Here is a 17,692-nt window from a genome sequence, read left to right on the forward strand (position 1 = left end):
GGATCTCAAAGTGGGAGGTTCAGCCTAAAGCACCATCACCCTGGGCAGTGGGAGGGTAAGGGGGGTCTTATTTTAAAGGAGCCTTTTTAAAATCTTTAAAGAAGTCAAGTCTATGTTGATAGAATTTGAAAATTGCAGTCAGTGAAGTGACTCCCTAAGAAATTAGGGGGGTGGGCAGTTTCTACCAGCGTCTGTCTTTGCTCCTCACCCTCTGCAGAGGCAGGCATGGCCAGCCTGGCATGCCACTTCACAGACAAGAAAGTTCTAGTCTAAGTCTCCACAGGGAAGCAGTGATGCCAGGAGGTCCTCAGCGATGCCAGGGAGGTGCTCAGACCTCAGTTCTGTAGTCAGAAGCCCCGGGTTTAATCCTGGTTCTGCCACCCGTGGAAGCCTCCTGTCCTAGAGCCTGTGTGCAACCACACTACAGTCTTCCACTCCAGCCACTTCCCTGAGCCTCAGTTTCCTTGATTGCAAAATGTGGCTGGTGACACACCCTGCAGGCCTTTGCACAGGTAGATGAGGATAACACTAAATAGCATCCTGTCAAGCCAGGTATAGATCTGAAACTCAGTAAGTGCTAGTCTCTCCCAGCATCCTCCACTCTCCTCCCCTTTCTAAGGCAGTGTTAAATCTTCCTTTCTACAAAGCTGAGTTTATGGTTTCTTTTTAAAAATTGGAAAACTGAGTAGCACTGGACCTGTATTCATTCCCACACAGAAACAACTGGTTCGATCTATGTGGCAGCTGCTCCATTTAGAAGGATGTGTTGTCTCCTGTTCTCCACAGTCCCCACTCCCTTGGCCCACTTCACATATTGTTTACCTTTCTGCCCCTGTGGGTATCTGAGATTGCACCAGAATACCTAAGCACCATTTTCTTTGGCTTCCCAGCCCTGCTTAGTTAAAACATTTCCTGTCAAATCTTTATTCCGCCCCAACAGAACAGACTGTTCTTATTAAAAGGTAGGGATTACTTTCCCACTAACAAAGCAAAGCACCCTGCTATATTTAAGTCCTTCAAACACTGACTGAGCACCTACTGTGGGCATTATGATGCTAGGAGCTAGAGCCACAGGCCACAGAAGGTATGGGGAGGCTGGAGAGACTGGGATATATAAGGCACAACCCAAGATGGACTCAAGCACCAGCTGGAGTCCCCAGTGAGACAGGGGCTGGCAAACCTTTTCTGTAACGGGTCTGATAGGAAATATTTTCCGCTTTGCAAGCAGAAGGTCTCTGTCACAACTACTCAACCCTGCCGTTGTAGCAGGAAAGCAGCCACAGACAATATGTAAACAGACGCGTGTGGCTGAGGGCCACTATTTATAAAAGCCTGTGTCAGTGGGATTTGACCCCAGGGCCTGTAGGTTGCCAATCCCCATGGCTAAAATTTCTCAGTTCGATGTAGCCACATAAAAGCCCTTAATTTCTAGAAAAAAAGAGATTTCTCCCCCAAGAGAGGAGATCTGCTCTTGTGCATTTACTGGAGCAAGACCCCCACCCTTGTCAAGGGAGGCCCCTGTCCAGGGCATTTATGACTCTGATGTCACACAGACAAGGAGCCGAGTTCTGGCTTTGCCACTGAGTAAGGATGGGACCTCGAGCAAGTTACATAATCTCGTAGGCATCTGTTTTTTGTTGGCAAAATGGAAGCAATTATTATAGAGCCGTCTCACAGGTCTGTGGTGAGGGCAAAGAGTTCACCGACACAAAGGGTTTCGGCACAGGACCTGCCATGGAGTAAGCGCTCAACAGTCACAAGCGTGGTTATAGCAGCCGTGAGCGAATGAACAATGACAGATGGGGACTGTGTCTTACTCATCTTTGCATCTCTGCACCACACAGCAGGTACCCCCAAATACTTGCTGAATGCACAGGACACTGTGCTGACAGGGTCTGGTTTGTTCTGTTCTATTCTCTCACTTCTATCCTAGTCCAATCATCTCACCCTCCCCTCTTTTCTCCAGAGCTGCCACAGTACATGCAAGAAATTGTGCTCGCTCCTTTGAATCACTAAGAACATGCTCACAACAGTTTAAATTGAGCTTTAAAAAGTTTAAGTGAAGGAAAAAGAGCCAGGAAGCTACTCTGCAAGGAAATGCTATGAAGAAAGATCCTAAAAGACATGGGTCTCCCCAGGGCTCCATGGAGCCCCACAGCAGCTTCTCCTCCCCCAGCCAGAGTTTGCATACTCCCTCATACCCACAGAATTCCCAGCTTTGGGCAGCAAAGCATGGTCAGGAACCTTGGATAAAGGGGCAGCAGGATCCCAGAATCCCACGGGATGCTGAGGTGCAGATCAGCAAGCAGACCTTTAGTTTTCTAGGCAGAGGACAGTTGGCAGGAAGCCGAGGTCGGGGGAGGCTGAGATTAGATGGGAAGAGCCGTTGCTACATGAAGAATCCACAGATGGACCAGATGGAGGTACCAGGAACCCTACTTCCAAATGCCCTCAGGGATGTAGGGGCCCAGGTCTCAAGGTCAAAAGGTCAAGAGAAGCAGTAAAGCAGAAAATCAGACTCCTTAGGGCAGCCAGGGAGCGGGCCTTACCTTCGGCTCCGATGGACACCAGTTTGACCCCCTTGCTGGCAATAAAGTCCAAGGCTTTATTGACATTGGAGATCTTGTGCACCCTCATTTTGCCTCTTTCCGGCTTGGCCAGGCGCTCACCTGAATACAGAGCAACAAGGGGAAGAAGGGAAAAGGAAGGTGAGACACCATGACACAGGGGCCAGGGTAGCCCTCAACACACTCACTCCCACACACCTCGGACCACACTTGGGAGCGGGGGACCGCGCTTCCCTGCAGGGACATGCATCCGCCCACCCGACTCTTCTTTCTTCCATTTCTCAGATCTAATTCTGTATTGTCCCCAGTAGATGCCAGGGAGTTGGCTGGATGTCGGGAATATGGGGATGAACAGCACAGTCTGCTGCCTTTGGGTACTGATGGTCCAGGAGGAGAGACAAGCAGACCTTCGATAGAAAAACACACAGCTGCACCTGCAGGCGTATGTCACTTGCCAACAAGGATACATTTCAAGAAATGGGTTGTTGGCAATGTTGTCGTTGTGTGAATAGCACAGAACACACTCACACAAAACTAAGTGGGACTGCCCACAACACACCCAAGCTGGGTACAGGGACTGTTGTTGTGTGTGGGCCTTGTGGACCAAAACATCACTATGTGTGCGTGAGTGTATAATAGCAAGAAGGAACAACGCATAAAATAGATGCTTAAAAGGAAGATGCTGGGGAGGCAGGTAGAAGGATGCAGGAGCTGTGCAGTGGGCAGGGAAGGCCTCTGATTGGTAGCAGATGCAGGCCTGACTGCAGGGAATGGTGATGGAGGTAGGGGAACAGCACATGCCAAGGCCTTGTAGTCTAAACTGTTTTGGCCTGGGAGGAAGTATGAGTCACTTTAGAAACAGTCCCCTGGCTGCTTGAATGCAGTTGCCATGGATTCCCTCTCCCTTTGAGAATCACTGGTCTTGTCTTGCCTCCTGTGAGCACCCATGTTAACCCTCTACCCTACACAACTGCTGCTCCCCTTACATGGGAGCTTCTGTTCTTCAGGGGTCAGGGCCAGAAGTTGCAGAGAAACAGGGAGAGGAGCAGGTTCTCCAAACACCCCATTGAGGACACTTTTATTCCAGAAACGGGGCATACACCCAGGGACCTCCTGAAACTATTCAAAAAAATTATAAGTGCAATTGCATGTTTTTTACCTGGGGAAATGGAACGTAGAGTTCAGAGTCTCTAAGAGGCCAGGGGCCCAAGAAGCTGAGAGCCACCATCCTAGAATCTGAAATTCAGGATCCTTGCACCAGTGCCCTACCCCCCAACTCCAAGCACAGTCTGGCTGAGGGGGGTTGTGCTGGGGGAGTCTGGGCAGCTGGGATGACAGAGCAGCTTCTCTAGGCCTCCCTCCCCAACAGCCCCCTCCCCTCCAGCATCCAGAGAACAGCCTTCCTGCCACAGATGTGGCTTGGCCCTGAAGCTCCCAAGTAAGCACAGCTGGGCTTTTATTTTAAAATCAAGACTTCCCACGGTGGCTCTCCCAAGGCTGTGGCCATTGCCGAGCCTCTCCAACAGGGTCCCCCACATCCTGATGAGCAGCTGACATGCCACAGGGGCCCTCCCCATAGGATGGGTGGAGGCAGCACCCCTGGAAGGCTGCCCCTGCTGATGCCTCAGCCCCCGAGCCTGCACTCTCAGCCACCAACAGCTGCACGGGCTGGCTGGAACAGGACTTCACGGCCTGCGGCTCTCAGACGTCAGTCAGCACGAAACACCCGGAGAACCTACTGCCTGCAGAGTGCAGTCCTCCCCTGCCTTCTAAGTTCCTGATTTAGGATGTCTGGGTGGGCCTGGGAACGCACACAATGACAGGCCGCCCGCCTATGCTGTAGAGGTGGTGCAGGGACCACCCACTTGGAGGACTTCTGCAGACCCCTCCTTCCTTCTCTTGTCAGCCCACCATCTCCAAAAATGCTCAGGAGGAAAGGACAACCTCGTAGGAACTTGGGGTCCCCCAGCCTCAGATCTGCACAGGACCACTGAGACACAGGCTGGCCCATGTGGGAAGGTACGGGGGTTAGGCCTAACGCCTGACTCTGGATTCAGTCCCTTTAGTTGTGCTGAGCATTAACTACATGCCAAGTACATCTCTAAGCACTTGGGACACAGAGATGAGCCTGTCCCTGCCTCTGGAGCTCAGCATAATGTGGGGAAGAAAAGGCAAAAATTATTATAATGTGTCACAAATGACACCATAGAGGAGTAAATTAATGGGGTGTTACACGTGTAGGGGCACTCAACCACTCAAAACCACTCAAATGGGAGCAGTGAGTGTCAGAAAAGTCCTCCACCCAAGCTGGGTCTTAAAGAATGACAAAGAGTAATACTACGCTGGCTTAAATTAATGTTGGGGAGGAGGTAGGGAAAGATGCTCTAAAAGGCAGGTAGAGGAAAAATGTATGACAGTCCCTAAAAAATGATTATTAAATCACCATATGACCCAAGAATCCCCCTATGGCTATATACAAAAAGAACTGAAGGCAGGGACTCCAACAGATGCAGGCCCACCTCATCTCACTGCGTGTTCCTCTATGGCACCTGAGGTATCACGCTTTCTGGAACCCGCACGGGCAAGCCTACCGGCACCATCTCCCAGTGGATCCGCTCTCTCTGGGTCTCTAGGTCACATTTAACTAAGGCGTGTATACTGGTTTTCTTAGACATGATACTAAAACCACTTAATAGCCTACAGTGTAGTGTAAATATACATGCACCAGGAAACGAAAAAAATTTATGACTTTTTTTATTACTGTGGTAGGGAACCTAACCCACAATCTCTAGGATCTGTTGTAGCTGCATATGTATATTAACAGCAGCATTATTCAAGATAGCCAAAAGCTGGAAACAATTTAAGTGTTTATCAGTGGATAAAGGAATAAATAAGGTGTGATAGGGCCTCCCTGGTGGCGCAAAAATGCAGCCTATGAAGCTATCCACAGCCACTGCAGCTCAAGTTCAATCCCCAGCAGGCCAGGGAGCTATCCACATGGTGCAGCAGACCTCTCCTGACTCATCTGCTGCTCCCCTCAGCAGTGTATTTCACTCAATCCGCCTGTTCTGTTCCCTACTCTGTCTCTTGTGAATCATCTCACCACCGCCCCCCATACCTCTGGCCTGTACCCCAGCTCTTATATGCATAAATAAATAAATCTTTAAAAAAAGAAAAAAAAGGTGTGATGTATATACAATGGAATATTACTCAGCCTTAAAAAGGAAGGTAATTCTGACATGCTACAAGCAGCATGAACCTCGAGGACACAATGTTAAGTGAAATAAGCCAGTCACAGAAGGACAAGTACTGCAGGTAGCCACTCATATCAAGTTCCTAGAATAGCCAAATTCACAAAGACAGAAAGTAAAAAATGTCAGAATTGGCAGGGGCTGGTGGGAGGATGGAATGGGAAGTTAGTTTTCAAGAGTAAGGAGCTTCAGTATGGGATGATGAAAATGTTGTGGAGATGGATGGGGGACGGTGGCTGCATGACAATGTGACTGAACTTAATGCCACTGAGCTGTAACCTAAAATGGTCAAAATGGAAAATTTTATGTTATATATCTTTTACCACATACATACAAGGGGAATATAAAAAAGTACTGGTTTTATTTTTAAAAGGGCACTTGGAGCTTGGACAAAAGCACAGAGAGCAGACGGGAGGACTGCCTGTCTCCCAGGGGGGCAGAGGGTCTGGGAATGATACCTTTTTGGGAATAGTAGTTGAAAACGGAGCAGGTGCCAGCTCACGAAGGAGCCTACAAACTGTGCTCAGGAATGTGGGCTGCAGGCACAAAGCCCTGGGAAGGCACTGGAGGGTTCCAGCAGGGAACACTGCGACCATATTTGGGCTGTTGAATGGACCCTCTGGCTGCAGTGCGTGATGGACTGCAGGGGAGGGAGTCGCGGGGAGGGGGTCGGAGGCCTAAGCGAGAGTGGACACAGGCTCCCACTGACACCCCAGTAGCAGAGGCAAAAGATAGATGATGAAAGAAAGCAACAGAATGACCAGAACTAGAGTGGCAAGTTGGAAAGGAGAGCAAAAGGGAGCTGTCTGTGATTCCTAAATGAGATTTAGGGAAAAAACACAAAGACCGCAGGAGGAAAAAGAGGTTTGCAAGGGGCAGAGTGTAAGCACAGTTTGGGGCATGCTGAGTGGACCCCGGGAGATAACTGGGTGGAGGTGCCTAGTGAGGGTCAGTATTTAGAGGGTCTTGAGGGGAAAGGCAGTTCTGAGATTAGGTCTGGGACTCGCTGGTATCAAGGTGGAAGGCAGAGACAGAGCTGGGCTACCCAATCTATAAGCCAAGGCTGGAATCTTGGGGACTGTAACCTTGAAGGGATGGTGGAAGAAAGGTACTCATAAGACAGCAGAGATGTGCAGCCAGGGGAAGCCGTTCCTCCTGATATGTGGACACTCAAATTCCAAGCTCGGGGCCAGATAAAGTGGGGATCATGGGACTGGCCCATGTGGATATAGGCAGATGGGTAGCCAAAGTATGGAGATGATCAGCCTGCATTCTTGATCTTGGAGACCAAACTTCCAACTCCCTGTTTGTCAATGAGGAAGCTGAGGCAGGGAGGCAGTGACTTTTCTAAGGACACATAGGTGGTCAGAGGCAGTGCCAAGACCAAGACCCAGTCTCCTAGTCTGAATTCACACTTCATCCACAAACATCTTTCAGGAGAGCCAAAGTTAGCCACAACCACAGCAGCGCAGAAGCAGAGGGGTAAGGGCAGCATTCCCAGAGTGGCAGAACCCAGCAGTAGCACCTTATCTTGATGAGGTGGGCACACTGGGTCTGGCACACTTTTGTCCTGGCACTCCCAACACCAGTGGCTGGTCCACTCACCTGAGATGACCTCCAGCAGCAACATGAGCTTCAGGCCATCCCGGAAGTCCTCCTCAATGTTCTCGATCTGTGTCCCCGCCTTACGGAGGTGGGAGTTGCACCATGCCGTGAAAGTCTGGGCAAAGGAAAGAAGAGCAAGCAATCAGGCTCCCCTCAGGCCAACTGGTCACAGAGGCTTAGGATCAGGGTCTATGGTCTCCCAGGGGCCTCGATGGGTCTCCAGAACCCGCCTGCCTCGTGCCATCTTGCTAGTGGTTCTGTGCAAGTCATGGGTGGGCACCAGTTGGATGGACAAACCAGCATCCTTTAACCACTACCCTCCCATCTTCTTTCAAAAACTTCCTCTCCATCTACATTTAGGAATGCCAGCAATTTACCTCTTAGGTTATAAGGCTTGGTTTCAATCTTCACAGTTTTAAGGCAGAGAATCCCAGAAGTAATAATAGTAAACCTCATTAACACCTTAAGGTTAATTAGTTTACTATTAAATCCTTGCCCAGTTGGCAGATGGCTAAAGGAAAGGACTAATCAACTTCGTTGGGGATATAGTTCAGAGGCACAGGGTCATGATAAGGAGAGAAAAAGGTAAGCACCCCCATGTCTGTGTGTGCTTGGGATGGTAGATGGAAGCACCTCAAGCTGCAAAAGTTTGAGGAAAAATCCTAGAAAGTGAATGTAAGGAGGCTCAATGAAAGACCATCAGTGTTGGAATTCTCATGTGTGGGGGGAAAGATCAGCAACATTGAAGTTTCTTTATTAAGCAGAAAATCAGGCAGGTCACTAACCAAGCTTTCCCGGCCAATAGCACCACCTGGTGGCTCAACAAAGGCCAGGGTGGTGGAACAAACGCGTGGCTTCGGTTTTGCATGCCCCTCTAAGCCTGGGCAAGGGCCTCCCACAATGTCAAGTTCCATGGGACACAGAAGAGCACTTCTGCTTCACACCCAGCCCTATCCTTGGCAAGTGCAGACTTCGCACCAAAAGGCCCTCATAACTACACGGGGCTCCATGTTCAGGCCCCACAAAGCTGCCACAGTGAACAGTGCGTTCTCCATGACAACAGTGGCAGCCACACTAGAAATACTCCTGCTCCTGGGGAAGGCAACCAGAATCATGTGAAGGTGGGAAGAGAGGGGATAAACACCACACCAGTGATTACAAGAGAAAAGAAATGTCTGTTTCGGTGGAGAAAGGTAACAGATCCCCCTCGGAATTGATGACCTAGCAAGAGAGACGAGAAATAAAGATCATGAAAGATGCAATGTGTGCACAGAAGCAAAATGCAAACCAAGAGCTGGGGAGGTTTCTTCTGGGGTATCCTCAGGTTTTGAAGGATAAAGACTACAAAAGGGAGGAGAGGAGTAATAGGGGAAGGGCATTCCAAGCAGAGGGGATGGAGGTTTAATCATTACACTGAGTAGTAAACATGTATTGGTCACCCCTGAGTGGCGGGCATTATGCTGATAAATACATGCTCAGAAGCAGGCAGGTCTAGGACCTGTTGAGAAATCACTGCATGTGACCAACGTGAAGAGCACAAGAAGGGAAAGTGATGTAGGAGTTTGGGAAGGTAGGCTGGAGATGGGCCCAGAGAATCTTGGAAGCCAGATTAAAAAGTGTGAGGAACCATGAACAGCAATTTAGGACCTTACCTATGCAGTTTTTCTTGATGGACAAATTTCTTAATTTAGCATAATGGTAAAAAGAGAAAAAAGGGCTGAGAGTTGCTCAATCAAGCACATCATAATCACCTGAGAGAAGCTCAGAACCACTATTACTTCTTTCCATTTTGATGAGGTTTGAATAAAAACTGAACTGCAGGGCCTCCCTGGTGGCACAGGGGTTAAAGTCTCAGTGCTATCAAGCTAAGGCCAGTCACTGCAGCATGAGTTCAATCCCTGGCCAGGTTGCTGACCCACAAGGCGCAGCAGACCCCTCCTGTCTCGCCCGCCATTCCCCTCAGCAGTGTATTTCAGTCAATCTGCCTGTTCTGCTCCCCACTCTGTCTCTGGTGAATCCTCTCAGCCCCCATACCTCTGGCCTACACCCCAGTGCTTGCATGCATAAATAAAAATAAATCTTTAAAAAAAAAACCAACTGAACTGTATCTGTCTCAGCAGCTTCTGAGTTAAACTTTTCACTGGACTTGAGAGGAAGTTGCTGACCTCTCCCCGCTTTCCCAAGAACCTTGCCCCATGAGGAGCCATGTCTAGCCACATTAAAAAGCAACAGGAAGCTGTGTCTTTGTTGCTTCACTTGAGTTGTTGATGTCAGTTCAGTGTAGAGAAATAAACAATTTCACAAGTGTTTAAAGTTGATATTTCAAGGATGAAGGATCAACATAATAGAGGGAGGATGGTCAGGATTTCTGGTGCTCCAAAGTCTCTCTGAGGATAGGTTTTAAATGTTCAAGCTGGGATAAGATATCACCTCCTCCAGGAAGCCCACTTGACATCACCCACCAAGACTGTGTTGGGGGCACAAAGCCCACCATGTCCTGCATCTACTCCATTACTGCCCATATCCCACTGCATGATCCTTAGCTGGCTGTTTGTTAGCTCTACACCCCAAGACTCATTGCTCACCCTAGAGTCCCAGGGCAGAATCAGGGACACAGCAGTGAACATCAAAATTCCCAACACTCTAGTGGACATAAAAATAAGACAACTGGGTAAAGGAATGAGTAAGGAACAGATGTGAGCCTGGGAGGGTTCTGGAAGACCCAAATGCACCCGTGGGCCTTGTTGAAGGGTATCAGGGCAGGTGGCCAAATTCCTCTCAGGGACCTCCAGAAGCAGAAGATAGCTCAGAGGCAAGGAGAGGTCGCAAGGCCTGAGAGAGTACCTACTGGGTGTGAGAGAGTACCTACTTGGTGTGAGAGAGTATCTACGGGGTGCTTTCCTCCATTGTGGCATTGCAAGCCTGGCCAGAGATGAATAGGTAATTAGCTTTTGCTTTCACTATTATAATGTTTTTCATTATGAAGAATAAAGAATTTGTAACTCTAAAATAAATAAGTCATTCTGTGTTCCCATATTCTCTCCCAGATGTCACCTGTCCAAATATGCACTTCCACTGGGTATCATCATACTATAAATCCACATGGGGGTGGGTCTTTTCATTTACCATCATCTTGTATTTCACAGTGCCTTGTTCTCATCACCCTCCCAGCCTACACCCCACCCTGCCTGTGATCTACTGACTCGAGGGGAACTGGGTTGCCCCCGCAACCTCCAGGGACAGTTTCAGGTCCAAGATAACCATGGGATCACCAGCAGCACCCCCACCAACCAGTCAACAAGCGCGGTTGAGGCTGAGAGGGAAGGAAGGAAACGCTGCTTGAGTAAAAGTTAATGCTTTTGTGTAAGAGCAAAAGTGCTGTTGAAAGTAACCAGCTCCATTTCCTGGGGCTCTGGCTCAGAGGCCTGAAGGACCAGCACACCTGTAAATTTCTCAGGTCTCAGTACAAAATCCTGCTTCTGAGGCCTTGGGAACTGAGCTTTGCTGAAACCCCTACACCGCTATCCCATGCATTGACAGAAAACTGCCGCAAAGGGGCCTCTGAGCACTTCCCACATAGCAGAAGGCCCCAACAAAGCAGCCTAATCTGCCTGTCATGAAGCTCAGGCCTAAGAGGAAATGGCGGAGGTGACGCAGTGCTTAAGAACACGCACTTGGAGATGCACCAGACATGGGGCCAATTCTCAGAGGCGTTATTTACCTGCTGTATAACCTTCAGATTAACCTCCCTAAACCTTGGTTCCCTTAGCAATAAAGTGGAAAGGGTGAAAGCACCTTATAAAAGTCAGGGGGACTAACAAATATTTATGAAGTACCTGCCGTTTAGAAAGTGCTCGATTCAGGGCAAGGAGAAGGAGAAAAACCAGCTCCTCTGAAACCTCCCCACAGACGGGCTTCAGGGCCTCACTCGTCTGTGCTCCCACTCCACGCCCTCCTCCCTGGCCCCAGTCACCAAGTTCTGCCCTACATCCCACCCCTGACAGTACCTTGCTGTGTCTCCAAAGTGACATCTTGGGTGTCTAGAACTTTTTTGGGGGACTGATGCTGACATGTCATGGGAGGGACTAAAATCATGGTGGGGATACAGAAGGCTGCAATTTTGCTAAGAGTCCCATGGCTCTCCCCGGCACAGATGGCTAACAGGGCAATGGGGGGGAGCAGAATCAGCAACTCAGGACTCATGCCATGCCACACAGCCATGACTTCCCAACAGTGTGGGGCCTTGGTCTCAAAGCTTGAGCTCCCACATATGACAGAGGTGGGCAGCTGCCCCATGACGGCACCCTAAGGGCCCAACAAGGAGGAAAAGTCAGTGGCCTCAAGTCATGCCCATGGCCAGAAACTGCAGCCCCTTAGGCTCTTGCCCAGAGTCCCCAGGGTGATGGGCAATGTTAACCAGCCTGTTTATGGTCCAGTTTCATTTAACTACAGGGCAAGGGGCTGCTTTAATGCCTCAGTCCCAGCCTGAGTCCCCTTCCCTACAACCTTCCTCCTGCTCCAGAACCCATCCCTGAGTCTGTGCTCTGGCTGACAGACTGATTAAGGAGATAGGAAGAGCCAACAGGCCTTCAGTGAGCCCACTCTTTTTCTAGAAGTAGACTCAGGGATGCAGAGTGGTCTCAGGAAAAGGGCTTAGGACAACATGCCAGAGGTGCTTAAAGAGTGGCAGGGGCTAGCTGCCTTCTCGACTGCCTGTCTCCACACTTCACCCACCCCCAGACTGGCTGCACAGCCTCTGATGGCCCAGGACCCGGGGAAGGCTGGCAGAGAACCTGCTCCCCTGGTCAACTTCTCACTGGCCTTGAAACATTTGCTCATCATGTCAAATCTGGCTTAAAGGTGGTTTTAAGAAGTAAAGAGTATAACTGGTCAGCTGTTCACTACTGTTCAGGGTTGCAAACAGCCTGGCCTGGCCCCAAGGTTGAAGGGGCAGAGGGCAGAACAAACAGGACTTGAATCTAAGACTAGGTCCATGGAGATGATGGAGAAAGAGAAGTACCTTTGTCTACCTTCTCTAGAGATTTCACCGAGACTCCTCTCACATCTTTCCATGTATGTTTAAAAAGTTTCATATTCATATATTTCCTTTAAAATGTGTTAAGACGAATGGCTTTTGAGAACATGTGCTCCCTATTCTCCAGCTCAGATGCACTAGAAATGTAACTTAGCCACAAAGGTTTCTTTGAGCCTCAGTTTTCACATCTGCAAAATGTGGATAAGAGCACCTACCATGGGGGCCTCCCTGGTGGTGCAAGGGGTTAAGACACAACCTATGAAGCTAACCGCAGACTGCAGCACGAGTTCAAGCCCTGGCCAGGGAACAACCCACATGGCGCAGCAGACCTCTCCTGACTCACCTGCTGCTCCCCTCAGCAGTGTATTTCAGTAGATCTGCCTGTTCTGTTCCCCTCTCTGTCTCTGGTGAACCCTCTCACCCCACACACCTCTGGCCTGTACCCCAGTTCTTGTATGCATAAATAAGTATTTAAAAAAAAAGAGAGAACCTACCAGCACTGCAATGAAAATTAAATAAGAATATGGTGTATTTTATGCTCCTCATCACATTACCAGGGAAATGCAAATGAAAACCACTATGAGATACCAGCATACCAAAAAAGACCAGAAACAACAAGTGTTGGCGAGAATGTGGGCAAAAAGGAACCCTCAGACACTGCTGATCTGAATGTAGACTGGCCCAGCCCCTTTGGAAAACAGTTTGGAGGTTTCTCAAAATATTAAAAACAGATTTACCATATGATCCAGCAACTCCACTCATCATCATCATCTGTCCAGACAATACAAAAACACTAATTCAAAGGGGTCTATGCGCACCTATGTTCACTGCAGCCCTATTTACAAGAGCTAAGGGAGAGAGACAAACCCAGTGCCCAAGGACAGATGTGTGTACAGGAAGATGTGGTGTATACACACAATGGAATACCACTCAGCTGCAGGAAAATTTTTAAAAGATGAAATCTTGCCATTTGCAACAACATGGATGGAACTGGAGAGGATTATACTAAACAAAATGAGTCAGAAGGAGCAAGGCGAATGCCAGATGATTTCACTCTTAGGTTGAATATAAAGAAACAAAGCAAAGGACCAGAGAAAACCAAACCAAAACAAACCCTTGGAATCTGACTACAGAATTGAGGCCACCAAAGCGGGAGGAAGGGCAGTTGGGAACAAACTAGAGGGGGTCCAGTGGTCTATGGTAGAGGATATGGGGCTTGGTGGTGGGCATGGTGTGGTGACATACATCTGAGGAGATGTGAACCTATCCCCCTATAACACAGAGTCATAGGGCCTCCTTAGTGGCACAAGGGGTTAAGTGTCAACACTATGAAGCTATAAGCAGCCACTGCAGCACGAGTTCGATTCCTGGCCAGGAAGCAACCCACATGGTGCAGCAGACCTCTCCTGTCTCACCTGCTGCTCCCCCCAGCAGTGTATTTCAGTAGATCTGCCTGTTCTGTTCCCCACTCTGTCTCTAGTGAATCCTCTCACCCCGCACCTCTGGCCTGTACCCCAGTTCTTGTATGCATAAATAAATAAAAATAAATCTTAAATAAAATAAAAGCGTTGTAAACCAATCGCCCTTCAATTAAAATATATATAATGTGTATTTTTCCACAAAAATAGAAAAGATTATAATGTATTAGTGTTGCTTTATATTAATAATATCATTTGAAATATAGTAAGTATGCAAGACATAGTCACTACCATCACCATTACTGTCTAAATGTGAAATTCTAAAAGAACATCTAAATAATCACATTCCACTGGGATCTGGGGAACAGGTGATCACCCCATGAGCACAAGTCAGGGGCTCACTTTTCAAATCAAGCTGCACTCACAGTCTTGACCGCGGTGGGAGTAGCAAGAGGTAAAACGTGAGACACTGAAGCTCAGAAAGGTCACAGGGCTCACTTGGGATGTCCCACGAAGCAGGCACCCAAGGATGAGAAGGGTTCAGGAACTCTAAAGATGGCAACATGAACCCCTGGTCTATCACCTCTAGCCAAGAGGTAACCCTGTACAAGCGACTCAGCGGGGATCTGCCTCGAGGTGCTCATCATAAAATGGGGGGAATAATAATAACAGTCGTATGAGGTCGGGTGGAGGATTCAACATGACAACCTACTTATAACATTGAAAGGAGGGCCTGAACAGTGACTGCTCAGTAATTACCTATTATTGCTGCTACTACAATAATGATAATTATTAGTTTGGGCTGCTCAACACTTTATAACAGAGGATGCACGGACCAGAGGGGATGACACACAACACAGCTGGGTGTGTTCACAGCTGGCTTCTGATGCCCAATTCCACCTTCTGCTCCCCCGGATGGTCTGGGTTTCAGATGCTGGCGTGGGTGGGAGAACAGGTCAACCAAAGCTGAGATTCTTTTTTTTTTTTTAAAATATATTTATTTATTTAAATATCCATACAAGCACTGGGTACAGTCAGAAGCACAGGAGGGTGAGAGAATTCACCAGAGCTGGAGCGGAGAACAGAACGGGCAGACTGACGAAGCACACTGCTGAGGGGAGCAGCGGGCATCAGGAGAGGTCTGCTGGGCCATGTGGGACCCTCGCCAGCGGCCGGGGATCGAACCGGCGCTGCAGAGGCTGTGGGCAGCTTCGCAGCCCAGTGCTCAACCGCTGCGCCACCAGGGGAGGCCCCCAAAGTTGAGATTCTAAATGGCCAGGAGGATGGCCTAATGAGTCTTGTGGAGTGACAACTGAAAATGGGTCACTGTGAAATGAAACCACCAACCAGATGGAATGTGGGTGATTCTGGGCACAGGGTCTGAGCAGACGGGACACTAGTGGAGCTGGTGTGGGAGGGACGGCCTCTTGGGGCAGCACAGTGGAGACAGGCAACGGCAGACAGGTGGGCAGGGGGCTGTCCAGAGGTGGACAAGCACTCAGGAGGTGAGCAGATAAGAATGGTGCCTTTGAGGAGAACTCTGGGACCTGGGGCTCTTTAACCAGGAGAAGGGAAAACTCGGGTGCTCACCTCAAATATTTGAAAGGACAAGTGAATCAATTTGTTGGGTGCAGTACCAGGGAGAACAAGGCAGGCAGCAATGGTGAGGAATGTAGATTCTAGGGTAAGCCTGGCCTGGATCTGATTCCGCTGGCCCTTAGCACCCATGGGCAAGTGTTTTTTCTTCTCCAAACCTCAACCTCCACATCTGTAAAATGGATGTAACTGAACCAGCCTCATAGGTGGAGAGGATCTGGACAGCGGCACACAGCAAGAGCTAAACACGGTCACCCTTATATAAGTTATTGGTAGCTACGGTTAAGGATGAAGGACAAGGAGCTGCAGGGAAAACAGAACAGCTCAAGAGCTGGATGCTCACTGCGTTGCCTGCCAAAGGCATATGCTTGGCGAGAATGCAGAGAAAGGATTCAAGCATCCCCTGGGCCATGCTAAATAAGGTCCCTTCTAATTCTGTGTCTGAGAGACCAAGGCAGTCTTGAAAATATGGGTTTGGATTTGCTTAAAGAGCTCAATTAGAACAAAAGTCATACGCTTAACTGTCTGTGCTGAGTTTCTGGACTAAAGTGTTATTGATATTTTGAGTTGGTTACTTCTTTGTTAGGGATGGGGGCCCTGTCCTATGCATTATAGGATGTTTAGCAGTATCCTTTAGCCTATCTAATAGATGGCACTTAACAACCCCCACCTCAAGCTGCGATAGCCAAAAGTCACCCCCAGTTGAGAACCTCAACAGACACACATGCATTCATAACATAATAGCAGCCATTCCTGGGCCTCCCTAGTGGCGCAGGTGGTTGAGCACAGCGCTATGAAGCTGTCCACAGCCTCTGCAGCGCGGGTTCAATCCTGGCCGGCCAGGGAGATACCCACATGGCACAGCAGACCTCTCCTGTCTCGCCCGCTGCTCCCCTCAGCAGTGTATTTCAGTCAGTGTGCCTGTTCTGTTCCCTGCTCTGTCTCTGGTGAATCCTTTCACCCTCCCACACCTCTGGCCTGTACCCCAGCTCTTGCATGCATGAATAAATAATTTTTTAAAAAAAAATAGCAGCCATTCCTCATTGAGCTCTTACTATGTGCTAGGACTTCTGAGCAATTCATCCCCTTAGTTCATCTCACCTTCACCATAACACTGCAAGGCAGGTATTACTGTTCTCCCTACTTCACAGATGAGAAAATTAAGGTAGAAAGAGATTTAATAAATGAGCAAAAAGGGCAAGCGTAAGACAAACAAGTCAGGTCTGCCTTTCCCTCCCTGGAGGCTTATGCTTTTTTCTTGAAACAGGTTCTCTCAAGCTATCCTTTTGTTTTTCCACCCAGGAGAGAGCAACATAGGGACAGAGAAACAGTTGCAGGGGTACAAGCTGGTAAGTGACAACTGCAAGCCAGCTTCAGTCTCAGGCAGGAGTAGGAGGCCCAGGAGAAGCCTCTCCCGCTCCACGTGGACAGATTTCCAAAGAAGAGGAGCCAGAAGTCTAGACTTCATGGGAATCCTCTAGTTTTTAAAGACTAATATGATCTGAGAATAAGACATCCCACAGGCCCCCAAAAAGATGTCAGCAGGCTAAATAGGCATTAAGACCCAGAGGGTCCCTGGTTCCATGATGGGAAAACATAAAATCTTTCTAAGTCTCCTCACAAAGAGTTACACACCCAGTACCCCAGTGGGCACGGCGCTCAGCAGACAGCTGTGCCCAGCAGTCAGCTCTCCTAACAGCAGCCACCAGGGAATCTGGCAGCAAATTCCCCGCTACGAGGGGATGTGGGGACACCCGTCATTTGGGCTTGCTTAAGGACGATACCTGTCACAAGGGACTTTGATTAGACGTACCACGCATACCTGTGCATGCATACCGCTATGCTTTGTGGATTAAAACATCGCAAAAGTCAGCTGTGCACCCAACTCCTGGGTACACAGCTCAAAATAAAGCAAAATCCATAAACATGAAAACATCCTTGGCAGCATCACTTGAGAGAAAAAAATTAGAAATCTGAAACCATATATTGGTCAAACCATATACATGGTCAAAATGATGGGTTCTGAAACCATATATTATTATGGGAAAGATGTCACTAACAGAAAAGCTGGATACAAAGTTATTTGTGCATATAAACATTAAAAAAAAAATAACTGAAACAAAACATCAGAATGCAAACAGTGCCTGTGCTCCAGTAATTAAATTGCTAGTGATTTTTCCTTCTTCCCTTGCCGGGTTGTTAACCACCTACTCCCTCCCT

At 48.6% G+C, this 17,692-nt stretch overlaps 1 protein-coding gene across 5 annotated transcripts in view; it reads right to left on the minus strand.

The window, feature by feature from the left end:
- The window catches only part of ACTN1 (actinin alpha 1), a 92,970-nt gene that overhangs the window by 32,230 nt on the left and 43,048 nt on the right, over positions 1–17,692 (minus strand). For all 5 annotated transcript variants that reach the window (XM_054691231.1, XM_054691237.1, XM_054691229.1 and 2 more), the window contains exons 2-3: positions 7,424–7,538; positions 2,550–2,669 (exon numbers count right to left, since the gene is read on the minus strand). In XM_054691231.1, coding sequence (XP_054547206.1) covers positions 2,550–2,669; positions 7,424–7,538 — 235 coding nt within the window. The remainder of the gene's footprint in view (positions 1–2,549; positions 2,670–7,423; positions 7,539–17,692) is intronic.

Source organism: Talpa occidentalis, unplaced genomic scaffold, assembly GCF_014898055.3.
Source record: "Talpa occidentalis isolate TD23 unplaced genomic scaffold, MPIMG_talOcc4v2.1 talOcc4.11, whole genome shotgun sequence".
NCBI lineage: Eukaryota > Metazoa > Chordata > Mammalia > Eulipotyphla > Talpidae > Talpa > Talpa occidentalis.